This window comes from Equus caballus, chromosome 20 (assembly GCF_041296265.1).
Source record: "Equus caballus isolate H_3958 breed thoroughbred chromosome 20, TB-T2T, whole genome shotgun sequence".
In the NCBI taxonomy this organism is placed as follows: Eukaryota; Metazoa; Chordata; class Mammalia; order Perissodactyla; family Equidae; genus Equus; species Equus caballus.
This window is the reverse complement of record NC_091703.1, coordinates 55938405-55964662: the sequence shown is the minus strand read 5'-3', so window position 1 is coordinate 55964662 and position 26258 is coordinate 55938405. Positions and strand designations below refer to the sequence as shown.

Genomic DNA, 26258 nt, shown 5'->3' with positions numbered 1-26258 from the left:
TTTCTGTTATTTTTTTATTAGAGATTTGTATTTCCTTTCCTCTCAGTAATTATCACATAGTACAATTATTTTGTTTAATACATTTGTTTATTTTCTGTTTTCTCTATTGGAACAAAGCTCTATGGCAGGAGGGGCTGCTATTATGTTGCTTGTTTTGGGTTTTGTTTTTTTTTCCCCACAACAATGTCCCCTGTACCTGGCACAGTGTTTGATTTGCTTAATAAATAGTTTTTTTAAATTAATGAAGAGTTGTAAGCCTCAATGTAAGGTATTAGCTGTGGTCCAGTCATCCTCCTCGTTTTCTGTCCTAGTTTTACTCATGCCATAACGTGGAAGGGCGGGAATCTCTGCTTCTTACATCAGGACCTTCCCGGTTGATGCATTGACTGTAGGTGCACATGGGTGGAAGAATCTTGGAGCCAGTGCTGCACAGGAGAAAGGGCTCTGGATAAGCATTAGCATGACCTATCTCTTCTCACGCTCCCACCAGCCAGCTGTGCAATGTGGGGTCACCCAGTTTACAGCTTTAGGCCTAAGGTGTATGTATTGTCATTTTTTCTCCTGAATGAGTGGAATCGACAAGATAAGATTCTTGCCACTCTCATTCGTTTGACTCTTTCTGAGAAACTCAGCAGAGTATAATTGGAATCAATTCTGCATCCAGGTTTCCTGGGTATGAATCCCATCTCACTTCATAGATGTGTGATCTTGGGTGAGTTATTTAACTTCTCTATGCCTCAGTTTTGTCATCTGTAAAACTGGGTGATAACAGAACACAACCATGGAATTGTAGGGGAATCAGTTGAGATGTGAAATGCCTAGCCCAGGGTTGGCACACACATGCTGTGTGCTTGTTGTTTCTCACTTTGCTTATGGTGATGAAAATGATCCTTACACTATTAGTTTCCTCTTCCATCCTCAAGCTTTTAATAGGAGCAGACTGATTTTTGGTGAAGAATAGTCATAGGAATCACAAATAAAGGTATAAACTATGCTAAATTCTTGGAGGTTAACTACATTTTAAGTGTAATCTTAAAGTGCTGAGCTCTATCAGAGTTGGCTTAGGTTGGCTGATGATTCTTGGGAATTCCATGGCACTATCTTAGAGTGCATTCAAGTCTCCTTCTCGAATCAATCTCCTTTCTCTCCCAACCTCCATTTCTTCTTTCCCTGCAAATATGCCAAGCACCCTGGACCCCACAATACTATTGCTAATTTGAGAATAGAACTGTGGCAGTCTAGATCTGCATGGTTGACTTTTCACAGTTGCTGGGCCAGGGCTATATTCATCCAATCTAGCAATTAGAAGTGTAAAATGTTCAACAAGGCTGAGTGATTTACTATTCATGAATTCTAATCTACATGGGTGAATGGGATAGAAGTAGCATGGTTCAAATTCAAAAGTCATTTCTAGTATTTCCCTCTATTATTAGACAGTAATAATGAATTCAAAACACTTCATATGAAAGACTGCCATCCAGTGCCAACAGTGAGCCAAGGTGCGATGCCTTCTCTGTTTGTGGCAACATGAGAGAATATGCTGGTCTGGTTAATCTAACAGCACAATCCATTGAATGGACCCTTGGCAATCAATAATTTAATATTCAATGTTTGATTACTATATTTGCTGCTGTATGGTACACACACATCCAATTTATAAGATTTTCTTGGCGGGGACGTAAAATTGCGTCTTATCATAAGTTACTATAAATGAGAGTTTGTTGCCGTTTTTCACTTCTAGGAGTGTACTTCTGGGTACTTTTTTCATTTAGATGTTGATGCAAACTCAAATTGACCTGATTGTAAGTCATTTGAGAAATGAATCTAGTAGGGAGTATGAATGTTGTGAATGAAGTAGATGAGATGATGTGAACTTCTCCTGCTGTCAGGCGCTTGACCTCTCACCCATATTATGGGCACCTTGTGGTCAGGGAAATGTTGAAGATTTTCTCCGGCAGAGAATGAGTCTGTTTTATGCTACACATAGATATGACAAAAGGAGACCCTCAGAGATCCATGACAAGTAGAAATGGAAAGTTTGCCATATCACAGATTTGAATGACAGGTCCTAATAGACTGGAAGGTAGGACAGTGTGACTGAGAGAGCGAGGGATCCTCTCCGACCACCCAGCACGCACCACTCACATCTCAGTTGGCTTTTGTTCTTCTTTTCCTAGTATTGCCTGTGCAGAGCCTCTTCTGCACTTAAAAAAGAAAAGTTGGGCCAGCCCGTGGCCCAGTGGTTAAAATTTGCACACTCCACTTCGCAGCCTGGTTCGGATCCTGGGCAAGGACCTACTCCACTATCAACCATGCTGTGGAGGCATCCCACGTACAGAATAGAGGAAGTCTGGGACAGCTCCTAGCTCAGGGCTAATCTTCCTCCAGCAAAAAAACAGGAAGATCAGCAATGGATGTTAGCTTAGGGTGAAACTTTCTCACCAAAAAAAAAAAAAAAGTCACTCTGTAAAAGTAGCCAACTACTCTTGTGTAAGAAAAATAAAATATATTATAATTTCCCAAGAAATTCATGATAATTATTCAGCAAATTGCCCAATAAATGTTAATGGCCTTGGATTTATAGAATTATTAAAGTTACAAAAGCATTACTTTAATTATTCAGCTAAGCTTTATTATATCTGTGAGATTTTGCAGATTTTTGAGCATATGCCGAAGGGTTGTAGTGTTTCACTCATAAATCTAAAGGTTGTATTCTGTTTAGAAGAAAGAGAGCATATAAATAATAGAAAATGAGTAAGTATCCAAAGAATCTTTAAATGAAACTTTAAACACTCATCTTTAAATGAGTATTTGGTGATATGTTTTTGATTATTCAGTAGGACATAAGCATCCTATCAGGGACAAAAGCAACCAGTTTCAGAACACCACAGCTAAGGGAAAATGTACTCCAATTTAAGTGATTGGCTTCTTGCCCATTGGCACTGTTCATTCTATTTGGAAAAAGTCTATAGAAAATGGACAATAAATATTGATAGAATTTAGAGATACTAGCTTTACCAGTGCACCCATAGTTTTGCACATTTACAACTTTCCATCAAGAACTAACGTTGAATGAGGTAATGAATGGACCTAGTCTGTTCCATCTGCCTCAGATCTTGTGGTTACTCGGTAGCTTTCTCCTTGGCTGATGGAGAAGGGGATCAACTGAGGAGTTAACTAGAGTGGACTTTGTTTACGGAGAAGCAGATAGAATCTATCAGAAGATGAAGATGATCCTTCAGCTGTAGGACTTGTTAACAAGTTGTGCAGTGTGAAAGAATATTGTCAATAACTTTAGGAGCATCATGTCCTGCACTCCATGCCCAGCATTGCTCACTGGTTGCCCTCTCGAGGATCTGTCGAGTGCTCGTAGGAGAATCTGGAATGCCAGGTCTATAAAAAAGTATCACTGTGGATTAGAGCAGGACTGCACCTACCACAGGGTGATGCATCCTTCCCTCATTACCCCACTGTCTACTGGTGGGGGGAATCTTCTGGTTCATAGAGAGAGCATGAAATATTTTCAGCTAATAGAAGATTCTGAACAACTGAAGCCAGCTTGAAACTTAAGAGGATCTCCAAAATTTCTCCCTGGGTGGTTACTGGAACCAAGAGAAACAAAAGTCTTGCTGGAAGTACCATAGATGGTGAAATATTAGAATTCTCTGCTATTTATGATTTCCCCAGTGTCTCCATGCAAACACCATAAGATCCATTTCTAACTGATTATTTACTGTGAGGATAATTTTCTCTGTTGCTCAATGTACTATTTCTCTCAAAAATTTTGCTACAGTTTATTTTGGTAACCCATTCATGGTTTTCAGCCGACTGACATAAACTAAACTTATAGTTAAACTTCATATTTGCAACAAAGCTTATAACTTCCATGGCATTTTTCATTTACTGTTCTACCAATGATGTCTGACCTAAAAAATTATCACTTCTCTTTATAAGAGGTCATTGAAGAACTATCGAGAAAAACATCTCTCTGTAACATTTTAGATCCAAAAGCCTAATCAATGTAAGTTTTAGTAATGGGCTTTTGTGGTCTCCCCCAACTTTTGTTTTTGTTAAGACTTTATTTTTTGGACTACTTTTAAGATCACAGCAAAATTGAGGAGAAGGTACAGACATTTCCCATATACCCCCTGACCCCACATATACATGGCTTCCCCTATTATCAATATCCCCTACCACAGTGGTACATCTGCTGCAATTGATGAATCTACATTGTCACATCATAATCACCCAAAGTCCACAGTTTACTTTACAGTTCACTCCTGGTATGGTACATTCTATGGGTTTGGACAAATGTTTAACAATATGTGTCCACCATTATAGTATCATACATTATAGTGCCTTAAAAATTCTCTATGTTCTGCCTATTTATGCCATCCCTTCCAATCCCTGGCAACCACTGATCTTTTTACTTACTCCATAGTTTTGCCCATGCCAGAATGTTATATCATTGGAATCATACAGTATGTAGCCTTCTCAGCTTGGCTTCTTACACTTTGTAACAAGCATTTAAGTTTCCTCCATGTCTTTTCATAGCTTGAGAGCTCAATTATTTTTTTTAGGACTGAATAATAGCCTACCGTCTGGATGTACCACAGTTTATTTATCTATTCATTTACCGAAGGACGTCTTGGTTGCTTCCAAGTTTTGTTAATTATGAAAAAAGCTGCCATAAGCATTTATATGCACATTTTTTTTTGTGTGGACATGTTTTCAGCTCCTTTGGGTAAATACCAAGAAGTGCATTCTGGACCATATGGTGGGACTGTGTTTAATTCTATAAGAAACCACCAAATTGTCTTCCAAAGTGGCTGTACCATTTTTCATTCCCACCAGCAATGAATGCTCCACATCCTCACAAGCATTTGGTATTGTCAGTGTTCCAGAATTTGGCCATTCTAATAGGTGTGTAATGGTATCTCATTATTGTTTTAATTTGCAGTTTGCTGGTGACATATGATGAGGAGCATCTTTTCATATACTTCTTTGCCATCTGCATATCTTCTTTGGTGTGGTATTTAAGGTCTTTGACCCATTTTCTAATTAGGTTGGTGTTTCCTTATTAATGAGTTTTAAGTGTTCTTTGTATATTAGGTAACGGTCCTTTATCAGAAATGTCTTTTGCAAATATTTTCTTCCAGTCCGTGACTTGTGTTCTCATTCTCTTTGACATTGTCTTTCACGGAGCAGAAGTTTTTAATTTTAATGAAGTCAGCTTATCAATTATTTCTTTGCAAGATGATGCCTTTGGTGTTGTATCTAAAAAGTCATCAACACACCCTAGGTCATCTAGATTTCCTCAGAACTATGTTATCTACTAGGAGTTTTATACTTTTGTGTTTTACATTCAGGTCTATGATCCCTTTTGAGTTACTTTTTGTGAAAGATGTAAGGCGTGTGTCTAGATTCATTTTTTGGCATACCAATGTCCAGTTGTTCTACCTGCACCAATTTTCATTACTGGAAGCATATTTTTATTTCCACCAAATATCATGGACACAGTCTAAGAGAATGGATGGAATAAGGACTGGTGAGTGGAGGATGGTTTCGGGAAGACAAGTAGAGAGTGGCCACCATTTCCCTCATTTCCAATTGCTAAAGGGAATCCATGTCCTTGAGTACTGTGGCTGTGGTTGTTAGCTTGGGAAATTTTTTTCAAAGGTTTTAGAGCTATCAGAATATAAATCAGAAAATTACTCTCTGAAAGTATTTGTTCTTAATTTCTCATAGGGCAATTAGTTATAGAAAAGCTGCTTTCACCATTGAACAATGAAACGTCTAATGATGATGAGGGTGGTGACTAACATTTATTCAGAACATACTATGTTTCCATAAAATCATCATTTTTCAGAGAGTAATCACTTTGCCAAGAGATTTATATAAATTATCTGAGTAAACTATTGTAACAACCTTAGGAGATAAGTGTAATTAAAATTATTATCCTTTTTAAATCGGTGAACTGCAAAGAGCTTATGTATTTGGCTTGATAGCATACAAATGGTGAATGCAGAACAGAGATTCCAAATCTAGCAGTTTGACTCAGAACCTGCACTAAAACCTGTCTTACTGTATTGCTTTGATCACATAGCTCTTAATTTCTCAGTACGAAATGAAACTACTTATAAAAACAGATAACTCTCAATTATTTGGGCTAGGAGAGGCTCAACAATCAATTTGTTCAAATTCTTTATTTTATAATCAGAAAATTAGAGATCAAAGAAGTGAAAGGTTTGTGCAGCATCCAATGATGACTTGAGGATTCTGTTGTTTTATTTTTGCCAAGAACTTAACTCATTTACCCAGAAAGTCTCAAGTATTATTTTTCTTAAGTTTGCCAATTTCTTAGGCAAGTATATTTCTTTCTTAGCTCGTTAGTTAATTTATTAGAGGGCCATGACTATAATTGAAAATAGTTTCAGAAGCCTTTGTGTTTGAACCAAAAAACTGTGAGAAAGAATTACCTGTAAGTAAGGAATCACTTTACAGAGGGACTGTCCAAAGAACCAGGTCTCAGTGATGTCCACAACCAACGTGGCTGGAAGGCAGGTGATGGTCACGAGCACGTCAGCCAGAGAAAGATTGACTATGAAGTAGTTGGTTACCGTCCTCATGTGGTGGTTTTTCCACACTGCCACACAAACTAATTTGGAAAGAAAAAGGAATAGTAACTGTTATGGATGAACGTTTGTGTCCCCCCCAAGTTTACATGGTGAAATCCTAACTCTCAATGTGATAGTATTAGGAGGTGGGCCCGTGGGAGGTGACTGGGTTGTGAGGGTAGAGCCCTCATGAATGGCATTAATGCCCAGATAAAAGGGACCCCAGAGAGATCACTCACTCCTTCCACCATGTGAAGATACAGAGAAAAGGCAGCTGTCTCTGAACCAGGAATCAGCCCCTCACCAGGCACTGAATCTGCCAGTGACTTGATCCTGAACTTCTCAGCTTCCAGAACCATGAGAAATAAATTTATGTTGCTTATAAGCCACTCAGTTTATGCTTTTCTCTTATAGCAGCCCAAACTGACCAAGACAGTAACTAAAGAAAGAAAATATGTACTGATGAAGAAACACTGCCAAGCTAATTAATACGCCTATAAAATCTACAAATAAATATTGAACAGGAAAGATAATTGATGGCTGTGCTGTGTCTTCACTGAATCAGTCAATCTGTGTGGAAGCTAAATACATGCTTAACGTCAGTTCATTCACCACACAATGCACTTCTCAATGGATTATAAGGCTGTGTTTACTTTTACTTGGTTCTGAATTGTAATTCCCAGAGGTTAAAGAACAATCTTCGATTCTTCTTTCTGTTCCCTCAGTGCTCAGCATGTAGGAGACAGTCAAGAAATTTTTACCGAATTGAGATGAATCAGGAGCTAGGTATTTTCAGTAAACTGTGGTTTGCCTCATCTATGAAGTTCACCCTTATCTGCTCACAAACCCTGCATTTGGAACCTTTAAAAGATGAAGAGGTTTAAAAGACAAAAGTCAGTAATTATTTAGCCCTTATTATTGCCAAATACTGAGCTAGATGGTTCATATGCTTGGATTGTTTAGTTTTGATAACAATCCCAAGGGAAGACCTCATTACCAACATTTTATACATGAGGTAACCGAGACACAGGGAATTCATGGAACTTGTCTAAGGACAAATGGCTCACAAAGCACAGAACTACAGTCATAACTGGGATGAAACAGCAAGTGAAGGGCTGGTCTTTTCACCACATGGGTTGCCTTCCTTTGTGAAAATGAAAGAGTTATAACAAAGCACGTATAAATTCTAGAAACTCAATCTTCTCTCCTTTCTATTACTCTTAATGGCCTCCAAACACCAACTTAAATCAAACATACTTTTCAATACTTTCACAATCAGGCGTTCTTCACTGCCTTTCAGGACATCCTCACGTTTAAAAGCTGTGCTATCTCATTCAGTTGCTCTTTACGGAAAGAACATCCAGTTCCTTGATTCTCTGTCCTCCTCCTGTCTGGTGTATCCAACGGTTACATAATCACTGGCTGCAGGATTCTATAGGTGTTAGCACTGCTGCCCACATTAATTGATGGCTTTGCTTCACTGAAAGTAGCTGTGAGTTTGCCTGGGGTATCATTAACCTGTCAGAGCTGTCACCTAGGCACCCAAATAATGCAGTGACTAGTAACCCTATATAGTGAAGAAATAAAAGCACATTTTGTTACACTTGTCACTGAATGAAGATTTCTTTTTGACAATTATGTACCATTTATTAAGAGTTTCATATGTTGAAAAACACTTCTACTAGCTCCTGAAGCTGAAATTACCCTTCAGTCACTAACAGATACTCATTTAATAAAATACTTGAATTTCTGAGGATTTAATTTTGAAAACTTCACATCTTCCTCTAACTCCAAAAACTCAAGTAAGCTTTATTAGGGTAAGCTACAATCTTTATTATCTGAAAATGATGCTACTGAATTATTTATTGCTCAGAAACTCTTGAAACCCATACACACACAAACCCATCCTGGCAGTTGACTAACACGTCATCACAGCTTGTTATGAGAAAATTGACAAAAGTATCCCACTGCTGATATTTGGTCAATAAATGGTAGAAATGGTATTATTTCCGATCTAGAAAAGAAAATAAGACTTTAAAAAATAGAACCAGTTCTAGCAGTGATGGGAAAACAGTGTTAACACATTATGTCCAAACAATATGAAAGCAAGTAAATTTTCAGCCAACACTTCTATGCTACTTGTTTTGCACCAGGCCCTGCTCTAAGCAATTTAAATTATTAACTAGGTTAATCTTCATAATAACACTGTAAAGTGATTACTATTACTATCCCTCAGTTTAACAGACGGGAAACTGAGGCTAGAGAGGTTATGGAACCCACCTAAGACAAATAGCCAGACATAGCTAATAGTAAGCACCAGAGCTTGGACTGAAATCTTATCTACCATGCCATGCATTCCATTATACCCTTTATGGAAGCAAAAGATGAAAAGGAAGACGCCACCCTCATTTGACAAGACTTTAACACAAGTTTGTAGAATTTTGGAGTGGGAGATCATCCAGTCTAGCTTGCCATCTGGTGAATATGTCACCTCTGCAACATCCCTGATCCATCCTTCTTGAACATTTGTAAGCGTAGGGAATTCACGACCTGCTAAAGCAGTTGAATTCATTTTGCAGTGGCTTTAACTACTAGCAGGTTTTTGTTTATCTTGAGTTGGTATCTCCTTCCCTTTCATTTCTGCTCATGGATTCTTAATCTTTCCTGGAACCCAAGGAATAAACCTTCTCTATTTTTTCTACATTGTACCTGTATTAGTTTCCTAGTGCTGCTGTAACAGAGTGCCACAAATTGGGTGTCTTAAAACAACATAAATTTATTACCTCACAGTTCTGGAGGCTGGCAATCCAAAATGAAGGTGTCAGCAGGGCTAGGATCCCTCTGAAACCTACAGAGAAAACCTTCCTTGACTCCCTCCTAGCTTCTGGTGGTTTGCTGGTTATCTGATATTCTTCGGCATGCAGTTACCTAACTCCATTCTCTACCTGCATCATCACATGACATTCTCCTCTGTTCCTGTCTTCAAATCGCTGTCTTCTTATAAAGTCACCAGGTATATTGGATTAGGGGCCCTCTCCACCCCAATAAAACTTCATCTTAGCTAATTATATCTGCAGTGACCCTATTTTGAAATAAGGTCACATTCTGAGGTACGAGGGGTTAGCACTTCAACATCTTTTTTTGAGGGGACACAATTCAATCCATAATGATGTCCTCTGGCCCCTAAAAATTTATGTGCTTCCCACATGCAAAATCCATTCACTCATCACAACAGCCTCAAAGTTCTTAATCCATTCCAGCATCAACTCTAAATCCAAAATCTCATCTAAAACTGGTCTACATCAAGAATGGGTTACATTTGGAGTATGGTGTTTCCCAAGGCAAAATTCCTCTCCATCTGTGGACCAGTGAAACCTAGAAAATAATTGTCTTCTTCTAAGATGCAATAGTGGGACAGGCATAGGGGAGACTTTCCCATTCTAAAGGGAGAAATTGGAAGGAAAAAGGGGTCACTGGTCTAAAGCGAGTTTGCAACTCAGCAGGGAAAATTCCATTAGGTTTTAAGGCTTAAGAATAATTCTCTGTGGCTTAATGCTCTCTTGTCCTAGCTCAGCAGGCTGGTGGCCACAACCTCTCAACCCTGAGTGTTGGCCCTGGCCTCTGGAACCTGTAGGGAAATCTTTCCTTGCCTCTTCCTAGCTTCTGGTGGTTTGCTAGGAATTTTTGGCATTCCTTAGCTTGCAACTGTATAATGCCAATCTCTGCCTTCATCACTGCATGGCGTTCTTCTGGGTCTCTATCTTCAGGTGGCCATCTTATTAAAGGACGCCAGGCATATTGGATTCAAGGCCAGCCCTGCTCCAGTATGACTTCATCTTAACTAATTATATTTGAAATAAAGTTACATCCTGAAGTAGTGAGGGTTAGGACTTTGTCATTTCTCTTTGTGTTGTACAACCCATAACAGTAGTCATTCAAATATTTAAAGACCACAGCTGTGTCCATACCCCAACCCTCTGCCTTCTCAGGCTAAATATCTCCAGAATCCTCGCACGCAACTGCAGCATTTTGCATGCCACCTCACCCTTTTATTCTGTACACACTCCAGATTATCAGTAAATGATCCATCTGTAGCTGCACACACATTTCCAGGTGCTGCCTAACCAGGGCAGCAAAGAACTGGATGATTATTTTGGTCAGTATCTCTCTATTAAGACAGACAGAGATCTTATTAGCTTTCTTTACAGTCAAGTCATACATTTTGGATCGCACATATATACAATTACTAGAAATTGGTTCCCTGGTGTAGATATTTCTTTACCATTGAGTCTTGGGGCTAAAAAAAGAAGGGAAAAAAAGAAATCTATAAAGAAGATTATTGTGGCAATTGGAGAAATTTGAATTTGGACTTCATATTAGATAATATTACTGTGCTATTTTAAAATACCTTAAGTATGGAGTTCACATTATATACATTCCAATATGAAGACCACAGCTATGCCTGTGTCTCAGGACTTCACTTCTCTGGGGTAAACAGCATCAGACCCTTCACAAATAATAGCAGGATTTTCTCTCTCATCACCCTGGTCTCTTTATTGTGAAAATGCTGCAGACTACCGGTAGATCTCTCTAAATGAGTATCCAGAATCACACACACATCTTCAGCTGCATCTCTCCTAAATTTGTGCTGAACAAATATCCATTTGTTCAATCACCCATTCAAAGCATTAAAGGCCCAAGGTGAACACCACTTTCTCCTGATAGGACATCAAACTTATGCAAAGTTAAACTCACCATCTTTTCCTATATTCTCAGTCTGGATTTTATATTTCTCTGAAGTATAAGGACCTTCCTTTTTCTTCCCAGTACCTATGTTTGAAATCCCCCCAATATCTCCTACGTCCATAGTTTCTTATTCCTACTGCAAATACCCAGATTGTTGAACCATTAGCTACAGTATTGCAATGACCCTTCTATTAGTTCTTCCTGTACCCTGCCTATCTTTACTTCTACCCATTTCAACAGAATCTCTCCTTTCCTCCATCATTAAGTACAAAATCCTCAAATAGTCATTCTACTATTAAATTCTAGTTGAACGTTCCCCCGTATCTTGCAATGTTGCCCATAAACTGGGCATTGCTAATGCCATTCATCTGTTTGGAAATAACCATACTCCATTTCAACCCCTTTTTGAGCTACTTAAATCCTACCAAAACCATCCCAAACCAATCAAACCAAAAAGTTTCTGTTTCACAAAATCTCTCTTAATTAGCCTAACTCCACATGACTTCTTTCTTTTTAAAAATCCTATTACATGTTGTATCTTTCCTGGTCACAAATCATATTCTAAAATTATTATGGATTGTTATGGACATTTGTTTTTTGTTTTCTTATTTCCCTACTGGTACAACGGCTGTTTATCATTTTGAGCTGGGCTTTTTCTTCCTCCTACTCTTCTTGGTTTCTATAGCTTTTCTCCCAATACAAATACTCCCTGGAACATACTTTGCAATAAGTGAACATTCACGGCATTGATTTGTTTGTAATTACAATATGTTGCCACCATGGGCATGGTACATTTACCCACGAGCTTCTTGAAAAGGAGAGAAAAACCCCAACGTCTGAATAGCGTGTTTATTTTCTTCATTCCTTTGGACAAAGTCTGACAGATGACAGAGAATTTAGTTGCTTGTCAATTATTCTCTTGGCTCTCAATTCTCCATACACCACTTTCTGATGAGCTTTGGAAGGTCCCTACACATGAACTGGGTACTACTCTTGAAATCAGTTCTCTGAATAATCATGATACTCTGATATTAAAGTCCATTTGCAGCTAGTCCGCATGTAAGAGTGTGCCTCCATTGTCCAGGAACAACTGGGGACTAATTGAGCACATGGGGTGAAAGGAGATAACAGGAAGTAGGAATGCAGTCAATGAAGCTCCACCTCCAATACAGACTTTATTGAAACCCACATTTCTGAGATGCAGAGGTGCCAAGAAGATAAAAATTCATTTATTCCTTTCTCTCTCACCCGCTCATTTGGTTTACCATCTCTTCTTCTGTAAGAATCTGATGACAAAGCTCCTGTCTTTTCTCTGCAGAACTGACAGATGGAAAAGTGCCTCAAACTCTGTGGGAACATCTGCAACTTGTGATGCAAAGTGGGATATTTAAAATAATATATAGATATAATCTTCAGGAATAACCTAGGCTATTTTCCTATTGTTGTATGGGCCGAAGATTAACTGACTTTCAAATGGGAGAGGAAAATACTAGTTTAAAAAATGTCTTTGCCATTTTAATCTGCACTTATAATAAACTGGCTTTTATTTTAATATCTATCAGATCCATTTATGGACAAAGTTACTTTCTCTGTCAAATCAATACTTTCAGTTGGAGAAACATAGACTAAGGTGATAGACTGTTAATCTGTTGGTGATACGACTTAAGAACATGTACACGACACAGGTGATATTGCATCTCTCATTAAACATACACTTAGGTCTTGAAATGTCAGCTAGTTGATATTATGATATCAAGAAGTGACTATGCGTGGTGTATAATTAGTGTGTTACCAAGTATCTTGAAAAGATCTGTACTAAGTATATCAATTTTATATTAAGCATTTTCAAATTTACTTAATTTTTGTAACATTAAAACAAGGTATAGATGTTATGCTAAATGAAATAAGCCAGATGCAAAAGGACAATGATTGCGTGATTCCGCTGATGGAAAGTAGGTAGCGTTGTCAAATCCATTAAGATGCAGAGCAAAGTGAAGGTCTCCAGGAGCTGGGAGGAGGGGAGAATGGGATGTCATTGTTTAAAGGGAACAGAGTTTCAGTTTTGGAGGATGAAAATGTTCTGGAGAGGGATGGTGGTGAGGGTTGCCCAACAATGTGAACGTACTTAATGCCAGTGAACCGTACACTTAAAATTGATTAAAAACGGTAAATGAAAAAAGGGAATATACAATGGAAAATAAAACTTTTGAACCAATAATGATGTCACTCAAAAATCTTAAACACATGTGGCCGGCCCAGTAGTGCAGTGGTTAAGTTCGCACGTTCCGCTTTGGCAGCCCAGAGTTTGCCAGTTTGGATCCCGGGTGTGGACATGGCACTGCTTGGCACGCCATGTTGTGGTAGGCATCCCACATACAAAAAAAGAGTAGAGGGAGATGGGCATGGATGTTAGCTCAGGGCCAGTCTTCCTCAGCAAAAAGAGGAGGATTGGCAGCAGTTAACTCAGGGCTAATCTTCCTCAAAAAAAAAAACTTAAACACAGAATGAAAATGCCAGGGAACAATCTTAATTACTCATTTTATGAATTTTTTAAAATCATGAACAGCTAAAACAGTGAAAGAAAAGACAATTATTTAAAAATACTATAAAAATTCACATATATAATTTATATTTATATGATGAATATATTTATATAAATAATAAAAATTAAAAATATATAGTAATTTATATAAATATATAAAGTAATTTATATTTATATAATTTGCATTTATACATATATATAAAACATATAAATACTATAAAAGTTCCAAAATATTAATGGTGGTGTCAAAGACAACTATGTGATTTTTAAATACAATTTCAATTATTTGTTTGTAAAATCAAAGTATTGTTGACAGTAACTTGTAATATTATAATTTAGACATCTTAATGAAAGATTGTGCAGTTTCTTGGTTTTGTTAACTACATATCCATGTATATCGATACATAAGATGACAACTCCTTGATTGTTATTTGTTATATTACACACATATAAAATGGTAAATATGTCAGGAAACAATGTAAAAACATAAGCAACAACTTTGAAAAACATCTTAAAAAATATTGTAATTCCACCTTTTGCCACAAAGTGTCACTGAAAGGCTTTGAAACTGCTTACCTAGTCACTTCAGGTATAAATTTTAAGAATTAATTGTAATATTCTTTATAATATAGAAAGAAATGTATTTATTTCAAGTGGGATTTTCTAAACAATCCTTAAGAAAGGATAAAATGGTCACCTTCTAAATTAAATACAAATAAGTGAGTTAAGGTGAAATAAAACGATTTTTCTAAATGGAAAACAACAGCAAAGAAAGCAATGGAATACACTTGGAAGGCAGACTATATTCAACCCCCGTAAGGAATCTATCTTGAAAGCAGGTCATGGAGTAGAGTCATCCAGAATCATGACACTGTGCAGATTTAAGAAGCAGGGCAGTTGGGACTGGCCTGGTGGTGTAGTGGTTAAGTTGGTGCACTCTGCTTCCTGGCCCAGGATTCGCGGGTTCAGATCCTGGGCACAGACCTGCATGCTGCTCACCAAGCCATGCTGTGGAGGTGTCCCACATGCAAAATGGAGGAAGATTGGCATAGATGTTAGCTCACCCACAATCTTCCTCAAGCAAAAAGAGGAGGATTGACAATGGATGTTAGCTCAGGGCCAATCTTCCTCACCAAGAAAACAAACAAAAAGAATCAGGGAAGTTGACTATTGGTGTAGTCCTAAAAAAAGTAAAACAAATTCTCCTCAAAATCCTGAGGTATTTTCCTTTTTCCCATCTTCATTTCATCCCACCACTTGGGCCTTCACCCTCTTTTCTATTGTTGATTTTGCCTCCTCCTCTTCCTGGGCCAATATGCCAATCTGCCTGACTTGATGTCCCCTTCTCCACCCCAACACCTTGGCAAGGTTGTCTGTGAATGTCTTTCTGTGCTCAGAAGAACAGCAGGTAAACATGCTACTTCCTTTTTACAAGTCTGACAGAGGGACACTGCCAAGAACCACATTTGTGGCATAAAATTTGCCACCCAAAAGGTTATATTTTCTCACGAAAATATAAAAGTCTACAATTTGAGAAATATGTTTTCATTGGCACCTGCTCATTATGTTAACATAGGCAGTAATTCTCATGGAGACTAATGATGTCACTGTGGTGTTGACACCAGTGAGGCAGTGTGGGAATAATGAAGACACCACAATTAATAATTCATCTGGGAAGGGATTTAGAAAGACAGTATCTTCACACACGGAAATGTGCAGGGAGAAACTGCGCATAGATGAATGTTATGAAACAGAAACGCAAAGGAGATAATAATTCAAAGGAATCAAGTCCAAAAAGTTTTTTCAGAGAGGAAAAATATAGTGAGGAAAGTGAGAAACTGGGCTTGGCTTATCAGCTCTCTGTGAGTGGCACGATTCCTCTCGGGGGTGCTCAACCTCCTCGGTGCCAAGGCTTCTGTACAAGAGCTGCCCCCGACCACAACAGCCCTGTTATTAGTAGGTATTTCTAGGGCTTTAAGCTGGCCTGTGGACAAGGTTAGAAGGGTGGAAGGCTCCATGGCCTTAGCATCTGCAGCTCTAGTAATGGCTACATCTAGTAGCTGTAATTTCAGTTCAATGGAATTTGTTTAAGGGGGAAATATTAACTTCCTGGTTACTCATGTCTTTTCACTCTTTACAGGTAAATCACTACAAGGGCTTGTCCCCAGTGCAGGCTCTCAGAATTGCGTCTGGATCTCTAGCCTGCCCTCAGAGCTGTTCAGCGACATATGGTCAGTCCTCATCTTCAATCCCTTTACACTAATGAACACACCCAAGCAAACTATCCTTCTCATGACTTTGGCTTCTGTTTATGTTACTGCCTGCAATGAACTTATTTTTTGGTCTCCTTTGCAGAAAAACTCTCCCTCTTTCATCCTTTATATTCTCCAATCCTTTTGGTTTTTTTTCTTCCTTCTTTGTTATTATTTACACTCACAACTAATTCTCATTTCTAGCAGACTAATTCCCAAAGTTTTGACTCTGGTTCTTGGCTCTCTCTCTTGCTTTCCACACCAAAATTTGTATTTTTCCATTCTAGATGTTGCATCTTTACTTCATACTTAACTCATGAATCATGAAATGTATATATATCATGTTAAAGCATTTGGGCATTGTCCTGCAGATTATGGAGAATCACTGAAGGATTTTAAGCAAGGTAGCGACAAGATCCTTTCTCTATTTTTCAAAGATGACTTAGGGGGACTGTGGAAATTATATATGCTCTTAAACTGGAAGCAGGGGGACCAATTTTGAGACTGTTTTAGGCTTCCAAAGAAATAAGAGTATGACAAAAGAATGGGAAAAAATGAGCAAATTCAAGAAATAATAATGAGGTTGAAATATAAGGCCTTGCTGAGGGATTAGATAAGAGGATGAGAAAATGAGAAGAGCTAAAGATGATTACTGGGAATAATGCTTAGGAGCTGGGGAGAAGCTCATGTTGCTCACTGAGCTATGGAATAAAGGAGAATGAGGTGGATTCATTTGAAAGTAGGGGTAGAAGATGAAGAATTCCATTTTGTATACGTGAGTTGGAAACACTTATGAGTTATGCCACTATCACTAGACATTTGGCATTTCGATTTATGGGTTGATATTTGAGGAGATACATTTCAGTTACAGGTAAATATTTGGGATTCATCAGAACAGAGATAGTGATTAAAGCCAGTTGAGTGGATAAGATCACCCAGGGATACAATCAGAGTAAGAAGAGAAGAAGGTGAGTCATATCCAGGGGGCTGTGCAATTTCAGCCACATATTCTTGGTTGGCAAATATCCAAGAAGTGCCAATTTTCCTCAGAAGGACTAAATTACATAGTAATGAAGGATAGATAGGTTTTACTATTACAAAATAATTTGCATTTCTGGTAATGGCAGAAAAACTTGCTGCAGAGCAAACCTCCCATCTAAAACAGCTAGAAGTGTCACAAATCTGTTTAAGATATTAGAAAGCTACCAAGGCAATGAGGATACCAAGACACTGATATCCTGGAGAAAAGGAAAGATGACAGATGTTCACCTGACGTTCAGCACTGTTTTTCTTCTCAAAGCTTTTGGCAATTTACAAGCACCAGGCAAGGACTGAGGAGAAAAAGCAGCAGCCAATAATATCACAAGCTGAGCAGGAACTTGAGCAGTCTTATTGAACAGAGGGCAACAATTGGAGCTCAAGGTCCATCAACTGGATAAACAACCTTGGCTTTCAGCTGCAGCCCCAAGGGGTGAACTCTAGCAGTGATGAACTTGAAGGAGACAAGCCCTCCTAAAGAAGGAAGTCCAGCTTCAAATGCCTTCACTACTGACTGGATATAGATTTCTGATCCAATACCAAGTGCCTGTCAAAGCAAAAGCAAATTCTCTATGGAAGAAGATAACATATCTAGAGCATCAAATATTTTCTACAAGTTTTCATATGAAATATCACTCATTCAATAAAAAATCATCAGGCATACAGGAAGGCAATACCAATATGACCAAAGTCTATAGAAAATAAATAATAATAAAGCTTCCAGAAATTTTAAAATAATTGGATTAATAAGTTCAAGAAATTGCATGATATTATGTACAATATTAATAAAGAACTGGAAAAATATTCAAAGAGAAATTGTGGAACTTAAAAATATGTTAACTGGAAACACAACAGATGGATTTAACAGGAGATTAGAGAGACAGAGCCACCTAATATCACTATCCAAAGCAATAGAAAAATATCCGAACTAAAAAATATAGAGAAAAAAGATTGAAAATGCAGAAAAGAATATGAGTAACACATGGTGCAAATTCTAAAATACATGTAATTGGATTCTCAATATGTGGAAAGTAGAATGAGGCAGAAACAATATTAAAAACATGTTAACCAAGATGAAATATTGTCCAATAATTTTTTAAAACTAATTAAAGGCATCTATCCACAGATTTCAGAAGTGCTACAAATCTCAATGAGGATAAATATAAGAGAAAACTATACACAATTACGTTATACTAAAACTGCTGAAAACCAGTTACAAAGGGAAAAATCTTAATTTGGGGCAAAAATGCATTACCATTAAAGCATCATAATGGAATCAATAGCTAAATTCTCAGAAGAACAAAATAAGAAGCTAAAGGACAGTAAAATAGCACCTTCAACATGCTGAAAGTAACAATCCAGAACTGTATATTCAATGAAAATATACTTCATAAGTGATAGTAAAATAAAATTGTTTAATGACCAAAAAAGAGCTGAAAGAATGTGTCAACAATATCCCCAAACTAAAGGGAGTTAGACAGAAATAAAATGATTTCAGCTGGAAGTACAAATGTAGAAAGTAGTAAAGAATAATGGAAATTTTAGATAAAATCAATTATGATTGAGTATATAAAATAATAATAAACATCAGTATCATCATGTATTGTGGAGTTTAAATAAAAATAGCAGAAAAGAAGGCAGGGGTAAGAGAAATTAAGTAAGTGTTCTGAGTTTACTGCAGTGTTCAGGAAGTCTTAAGAATAATAATTTCTATTAAAATGTATCATCAATGACATGTTGTCCTTTCTAGGAAGATCTTAAAAGAATAGCAAATTTGAAGCTAAGGAAGAGAAAAATAATTTTTTAAAAGGTGAAAGTCAAGAAAACCAATGAAACAAGGGGAACAAAGAGAAAACAATAATCTGATGATCGATTTAAACCCAAATATATCAGTAATTACATTAAATATAAAGGGATCTAAAACTCCAATTAAAATACCAAGATTATCAGACAGGATAAAAAGAGAACTCAACTATATGCTGCTTACAAAAATAAAAAATACTTTTAATAAAAGAAAGCAACAAAACAAAGTGCAAGGGTTTTGAATTATTTACCTTGCAAATATTAATTTAAACAATAAAGATGTAGCTAAATTAATTTTGGACAAAGTCGATTTTAAGGCAAGAAGAATTACTAGAGCTGAAGAGGGCAACCTTATCATGGTGACAGGATCAGTCCTCAGAAAGACATAACAATTCCAATCCGTAGTCTCAAAAACATACAAAGCAAAAGATGATACAACAAAAATGGGACTCATACAGGAACATTAAAACATATGTGAGTAACTGACAGAATAAATAGACAATAAAATCCATTTCATATTCTTGTAAGTAACAGACGACCTAACATATTTGTAAATCTCAATCTGTATCTACCTGGAACATTGTACCCCAAAACCGAAGAATACATATTATTTCAGAGTATGCTTAGTACTTGGATCAAAATTAACCATACCCTGGGCTATAAAGCAAGTCTGAACAAACTTTAAAGTATGGAAATCATAATGAATATCTTATTTGAACTTAGTAAAATTAAGCTAAACTTCAACAAAAAAAATGGAAAAAATCCCATAAATGTTTGAATTTTAAGGAATGCACTTCCAAATGACTCATGAGACAAACAGTAACTTACAGGATACATTAAAAGTATTTTGAACAGATGATAGTTAAAACACAAACAATCAAAAATCCATGAATGAAGCTAACATTATGCTCAAAAGGGTATTTATAGCCTTAAATCTATTAAAAAACAAATGCTGAAAATCAAAGATGTAAGTATTTATCTCAAAAAGTTAAAAAAAAAAAAAAGCCAGGAAATTAAAACCAAAGCAAATAGAAAGAAATAAAGAATAGAAATAATGAATAATATAATAAATATGCAAAAACTAGAACCAAAAAGCTAATATAGTTCTTTGTGAAAACGAGTAAAATTATTAACTTCATAGCAAGATGAATAAAAAAGAACAAGAGAAGTCACAAACCCTAAAACCAGAAATAAAAAATGAAACTTCACTACAGATCTTAATGTGCATTAAAGTATAGAAAATATAAGAAAATTTTGTTTTTAAAATTAAACATTTAGATAAAGCAGATAGTTTTTTTTAAAGATATAGCCCATCATAATTGATACAAGAAGAAATAGAAAATCTGAGATGCCTTATATCAATTTTTAAAGTTGAACCTATAGTTGGAAAAAGAACTTTCCACAGAAAAAACTTCAAGTCCATACGGCTTTGCTGATGAATTCTTCCAAACGTTAAAGAAATAAATTAAATTTTTCAAAATATCTTAAGGAATTAAAGCAAAGAGCACACTTCCCAATCTTTTATGAGGTCAGCAAAAACTTTGATAGCAAAGACCTGAAAAAGATATTTCAGGAAAGAAAGACATAAGCTCATAAACTCTTTTGAAAATAAATGCTAAAATCTTGAACAAAATGGAAAAAATGAAATTTGATTTCTACCTCACACCATACACAAATATCAATTCCAAGTCAATTACAGATCTAAATATGAAAGATCAAAAATAAATCTCCCATCATTATAACCTTAGGGTGGATAAGCGTTTCTTGAACAGATTCCCTCAAAAATATTAAACATAAAGGAAATGTTTGATAAATGAAACAAGCCTAAAGTTATACGGTCATCAAAAGAGTGTGAAAATACACGCCACAGAATGAGAGAAGATATTTCCAATCCTTTCAAATTTGAAAAATACCAATTTGCATAATTATCTCTTGTAGTGAATGGGCTTTGCTGCTATTGCTGTTAATATACTTTTTTTTGAAGAATGGCCCTGAGCTAACATGCTACCAATCTTTTTTTTTTCTTCTCCCCACAGCCCCCAGTACATAGTTGTATATTCTAGTTGTAGTTATTCTGGTTTGACCATGTGCGACACCGTGTCAGCATGGCTTGATGAGTGGTGCTAGGTCTGTGCCCAGGATCCGAAACAGCAAAACCCTGGGCCACTGAAGTGGAGAGCACAAACTTAACTACTCAGTCATGGGGCTGGCCCCTCAATATACTTTTTATTGAAGTATCACACATGGAAAAATGGACAAACCATAAATACATCACTAGACAAGGCGTAAACAGTGTTGTAACTACTACTCAGACCAAGAAATAGAATATGACCAGAAACCCAAGGGCTCTCTTCACATTTCTTCTCCACCAACATGTCCCTGCGACCAAAAGGAAACCCATATCCTGATTTGTAAGACCACAAGACTAATTTTTACCCATTTTTAACTTCATTTAAATTGAATCAAAATACATGTGCTATTTTGTGTCTGACTTCTTTCACTTACCATTATGTTTGTAAGATCATCCATGCCTTATGTGTAGCTATAGTTCTATAATTTTCATTGCTGTATAGTATTCTGGTGTATGGTTAGATTACCATTTATATGCTATACTATTGATGAGTATTTTGGTTGGTTCTAATTCAAGACTATCATAAACAAGGCTGCTATTAACATTCTTGTGTATGACTTTTGATGGACATAGGTATGGGTTTCTGTTATATATCTAAGAGTGAAATTGCTATCATAGAGTATGCATATAACCACCATTATTACATAATTGCCAAAATGCTCATTTTACTACCAGTTCTTATTCTCACCAACAGTTGTCAGTCTCCCAGTTCTCTATATTTTTGCCAACATTTGGTTCTTTCAGTATTTTTTCATGTTAGATATTCTGTAGGGTCAAATTTAACATAATTTTATATGTTTGTTTGCTATTTGGAAATGGAAGAGAACATTGCTTTCCAAGACTTTTGTTATTTTAAGGAAGTCATTAAAAATTTTATGGGGCAATTTGATGGCAACTTTAGGATGTGATTTCTTTCAGAATTAACGAGATGGTTTCCTTGTTTAAATCTGCACTTGTTTTAAAACTAGGCATCCTTCAAGTTAATCCAGTCGCTTCTCTCCCCTCTTCCTATAGTACTTTTCATTTTTTTTATTTTTGCCATCTAATATGGGCTGTCTTTCCTTAAATTGTATGTGACATTTTACAGAACCTATATTTTATTTTCTAAAGTCAGGGCCTCTATTCTGAATATAGTAGATGCTCAATAAATGGCTGAGTGATTAACGGATTGTATAAAATTTGCATGACTCAGATTTTGTTTTGACATTAGAGAATTTATCTTGACTATTTGATGCTAGAGAGTAAAAAGAATTTCATATAGGTAAATCATAGTACCTACTTCTACTTTGGCACTTTATACATTCGGCTCAAAGGAATCCCTGAAATAGCGTCTGAGCATGTCTTAGAGGAAGGCTCAGAACAACAGAAGGACCTTTTAGATAATAGGATGGCCACACTAAATGTCTTTGTACCTAAGCTAGAGACTGAAGGGCCACTTTTCTGGCTGGGCGTAGGTATATTATAATTATGAAAAGTCCGATCTCTGCTAAAAACCACACTGATTTCTATTTTATAGTAATTTATATTTAATAAATATAAGTGGATCTGCTACTTATTACCTCATGCTTAACTTTACTAAATAATTTTAAACCATGTTTCCCTTACTACCTCTGAATATACTTGCAATAACTGAGTGAATAAGTGGAAGGAAAGGCTAGTTGCATCTCCCCCAAATATTACTGATTTTAGGCTTGTCCAGGATTATGACATTCAATTGTTAGATAATATTGTACAATAATCCTTTTTTAAAACCAGCTTTATTAATTTTCAAAAGTGGGCCTTCATCTCCCATTTGGCTTTATAAAATCTCTCTCAGTTTTCTTGGGTCACGAGACATTCAATTCTCCAAATCATTGCTAAAAGTGTGGAGTGGTGTAAAGTATTGTTTTCTGAAAAAATAAATAAAAGAGACTCCAGTTTTTAAATCATCAATCCACTTGCATTAAAATTATTCTCTTCAAACAAAAATACATTCTATGGTGGTAAAGATCATACATTTTGGAGTTAAAAAACCTAATTCAAATTCCAGCTTCAATATCCTTTAACCTTGGGCAACTTACTCCACATCTCTGTGCTTCAGTTTTGATGTGTGTAAGAGTGAGATACTTACCTATCTGCTAGGATTGTCTTAATGAACAGATAAGTAGTTGGCACAGAGCTTGCAATGTGAATGCATGATAGACGTCCACTAAAATTATATTTTTTCAACAGAGTGAAACTTAATAAAATTTCCCAGAAGTTATCTCTCTCATCAAACAATAAAGACTTCTAGCACTGGATAATTTAAAGATTTCACTGGAAATTCTAAATTTTATTCAATAGTTAAAACTTGACCTGCAATCAGTAATCCATACACGTTTCCCAGTTTCAGGGCTCCCACTGAGTAAGGTAAGATGACATCCTTCTAGACAGCACATCAGAAAAAGTGAGATTTTTTATTTCAACTCAATGCAAGCCAAGAAAATAAAAAGAAATGTCTACCTGGCTCCTCTAGACAACATGAGCCAGGGCATAAATGGCCACAGCTGTTCAAAATTCACATCCCATCGATTCAGCGAGAACTCCCAAGGAAATAGCAATTGTGTGGTGCATTTTAATAAGTGAATATGTAAAGATTGTGTTAATTAATTGCCCATTCGACTGAGTAATATTCACACCCCAGTGAATGGGTATGAAAGTGAATTACATGCAAATGAATGTAAACAGTTGCACATTGATAAAGAAGGAATGCTCTTTGAAACAACCATTAGTATTGTTAAGTTTTTAATTATATGCTGAGGCCAAATGTTTCTGTCAGAATAGATCTTTGAAGTAAAAAAAAGGAAATAATTTGATATACAAAAATGTGTTTGGGAAAATGGGTTAGGACACATCTGTTCTGTGGAAGATGGTGGACAATTAACAAAGATGGAGAAATGAATCGCAGTAGGAGGAGCAGGGTGGAGGTGAGGGGATTATGAGGTTCATTCTGAACACGTTGAATTTCATGAGCGCCATCAGGAGATGTACCATGCTGCAAATTTCAAGCAACAACAAAACGTGTGATTAAAGATAGAGCCTCGCTTAGGATGATATAGGATTCATTAAAGGGAAAGCTTGTCAAAATAGCCCACATTGGCTTGTCTTTAGTTGTCATTTCACCACCACGTAATTTTGCAAGCCTTGGCAGTCTTTTTCCTTTAATGATTGAGTTCATTGTTTTTTCTTCTTTTCCTTTCATTCATTTTTTGGGAGATCAAATAATACTTTATAATAACTAAACCTGCTATATTAAAGTCATGCGTTTCTAATTTGAACAGACATGAAGTAGACATTTGTTTGTACAAATCCTTGCTTCCTGTCCTTAAAAAAATGCAAGTACCATAGTCTAAATGAGAAAACAACAACCCTGACACTTTTATTTGTTAAAGTGGAGTTCCTTTTAATTCTGTTCTCCCTTAAATGAAGAGAATGATCCACTGTATAATTTTATATGGATATTTTGTTCTTGTTTGCCTTCTTAAAAGAGAGTATTATCCTTAAAGCAACTTAAAAAAAATAATCAAAATGGATATTGAAATTTTTGCTGGTCAAAGGTTAAAATGTACCCTTAATAGAATATCTAAGTCCATGTTTGTTATTATAAATATAAGTGATTGCTATTTATAAATTTCATGCATTTTTGCTTAGTTGCTGAAATGTGCATAGATGACTAGTGTAAGGAGGATATCGATTGGACCATGTTTTTCAGAAAAATTCTTTCTGTTGTGCTTAGTCATACCACATCTCTGACTGACACACTAGTCTGGAAGTGGCATGGGAAAGAGCCTAGCGGCATAGGAGTTATGGGAAGTAACAACCACCTGGGCTAACCATGGAAAATATTAAATTACCTGATCTTTCTCGCTGACTCACAGCCCCCAGTAAAGGATTTTGTACAGAAGTGAAGTACATTCTCTGTCATTCCAGGCGTACATGCTGAAGTTGGGGTCGGGGTGGTTGGTTGTTCTGAAGCAGGGAAATTGCCAAGACTAATATGTGGTATGTGCCTTGGTCTTGTTGGCTAGAAATGAACCAGAAGGAAGTCTTTGAACTGTTTCCTTGGGTAATGACATTCAGATGACTGAACCGCACTTGAGTTTTTGTCTGAATTCTTATTTATTAATTCATTCTTTCAACACATATTTATTAAAGATAATATTTCAGTTTGCAAAAATGACTAACACATGTTTTTACATATGATCATTCATTTTGTGCAAAATACAAAACTATGTACTGTGGTTTGGGTTTCTTTAATCTGTTTTCAAGTATTGGTGTATGCATTCACATTCAGTGGAAATTTACATAGTAACTAATATATATACCAGTCACTACGCTAGGTGATGGTGAAAAATGCTATGATGTCATTTCTTCAGTACTTCCTGCTCCACATCCTGGGATAGATTAGTTCAGGAGAAATAATATAATTTCCATAATTCATCTTTTTGTTGTTTTATACTATACATTTTTAATTCATTTAAATGGATTTCATTTAAATTCATGCATAAACTCATATTTTCTTTAATTCATATACATTTTAAAAAAAAGTCTTTAAATTTCTGTATTAGGGGATTACTATATTTTAAGTAATGAGGCTTGAAGTATTCTGTCATTTCAAACTCTTTCTTGTTGTTGTTATACTTATTATCAGTATTGTTAGAGATATCAGTGCAAATACTACCCATAAAAACAAACGATTTATTAAGTTTATGGTGGTTGGTCAAATCTTAGGAGTTTATCATATCTAGATCTATACTACAGAATTTAAAATGGAATGGAGAGAACTTGAAAAGGTTTCAATTGTTTTGTTGTTAAGGAAAGTCATTTTAGAAAAAAGATAAGGAAATTGAATTGTTTAATCTAAAAAAGTTTAAGAATACAAGTAAACTTATTGTCTAAGAAGCAAGTTGAAAGAGACCCCAACAGAAAAATGTAATGTACATGAGATCTCAGGGACTATGTGTTTTGATTGCTGAAAACACTGGGACATGTTATTAAAATTTTTTTTGGTTCATTTATAACATCTATCCACACTATAACTAGTAATGTACTGAAGAAATCATTGTGGTTCCAATGAGAAAGACTGAATGTAATGAACATTATGGCCCTAA

The 26258-nt window shown here is 36.1% G+C and overlaps 1 protein-coding gene across 2 annotated transcripts in view; it reads right to left on the bottom strand.

Annotated features, from left to right (window-relative positions):
- Positions 1-26258, bottom strand: part of HCRTR2 (hypocretin receptor 2) — a 107341-nt gene that overhangs the window by 27804 nt on the left and 53279 nt on the right. For both annotated transcript variants that reach the window (XM_070245705.1, XM_070245706.1), the window contains exon 2: positions 6480-6658. In XM_070245705.1, coding sequence (XP_070101806.1) covers positions 6480-6658 — 179 coding nt within the window. The remainder of the gene's footprint in view (positions 1-6479; positions 6659-26258) is intronic.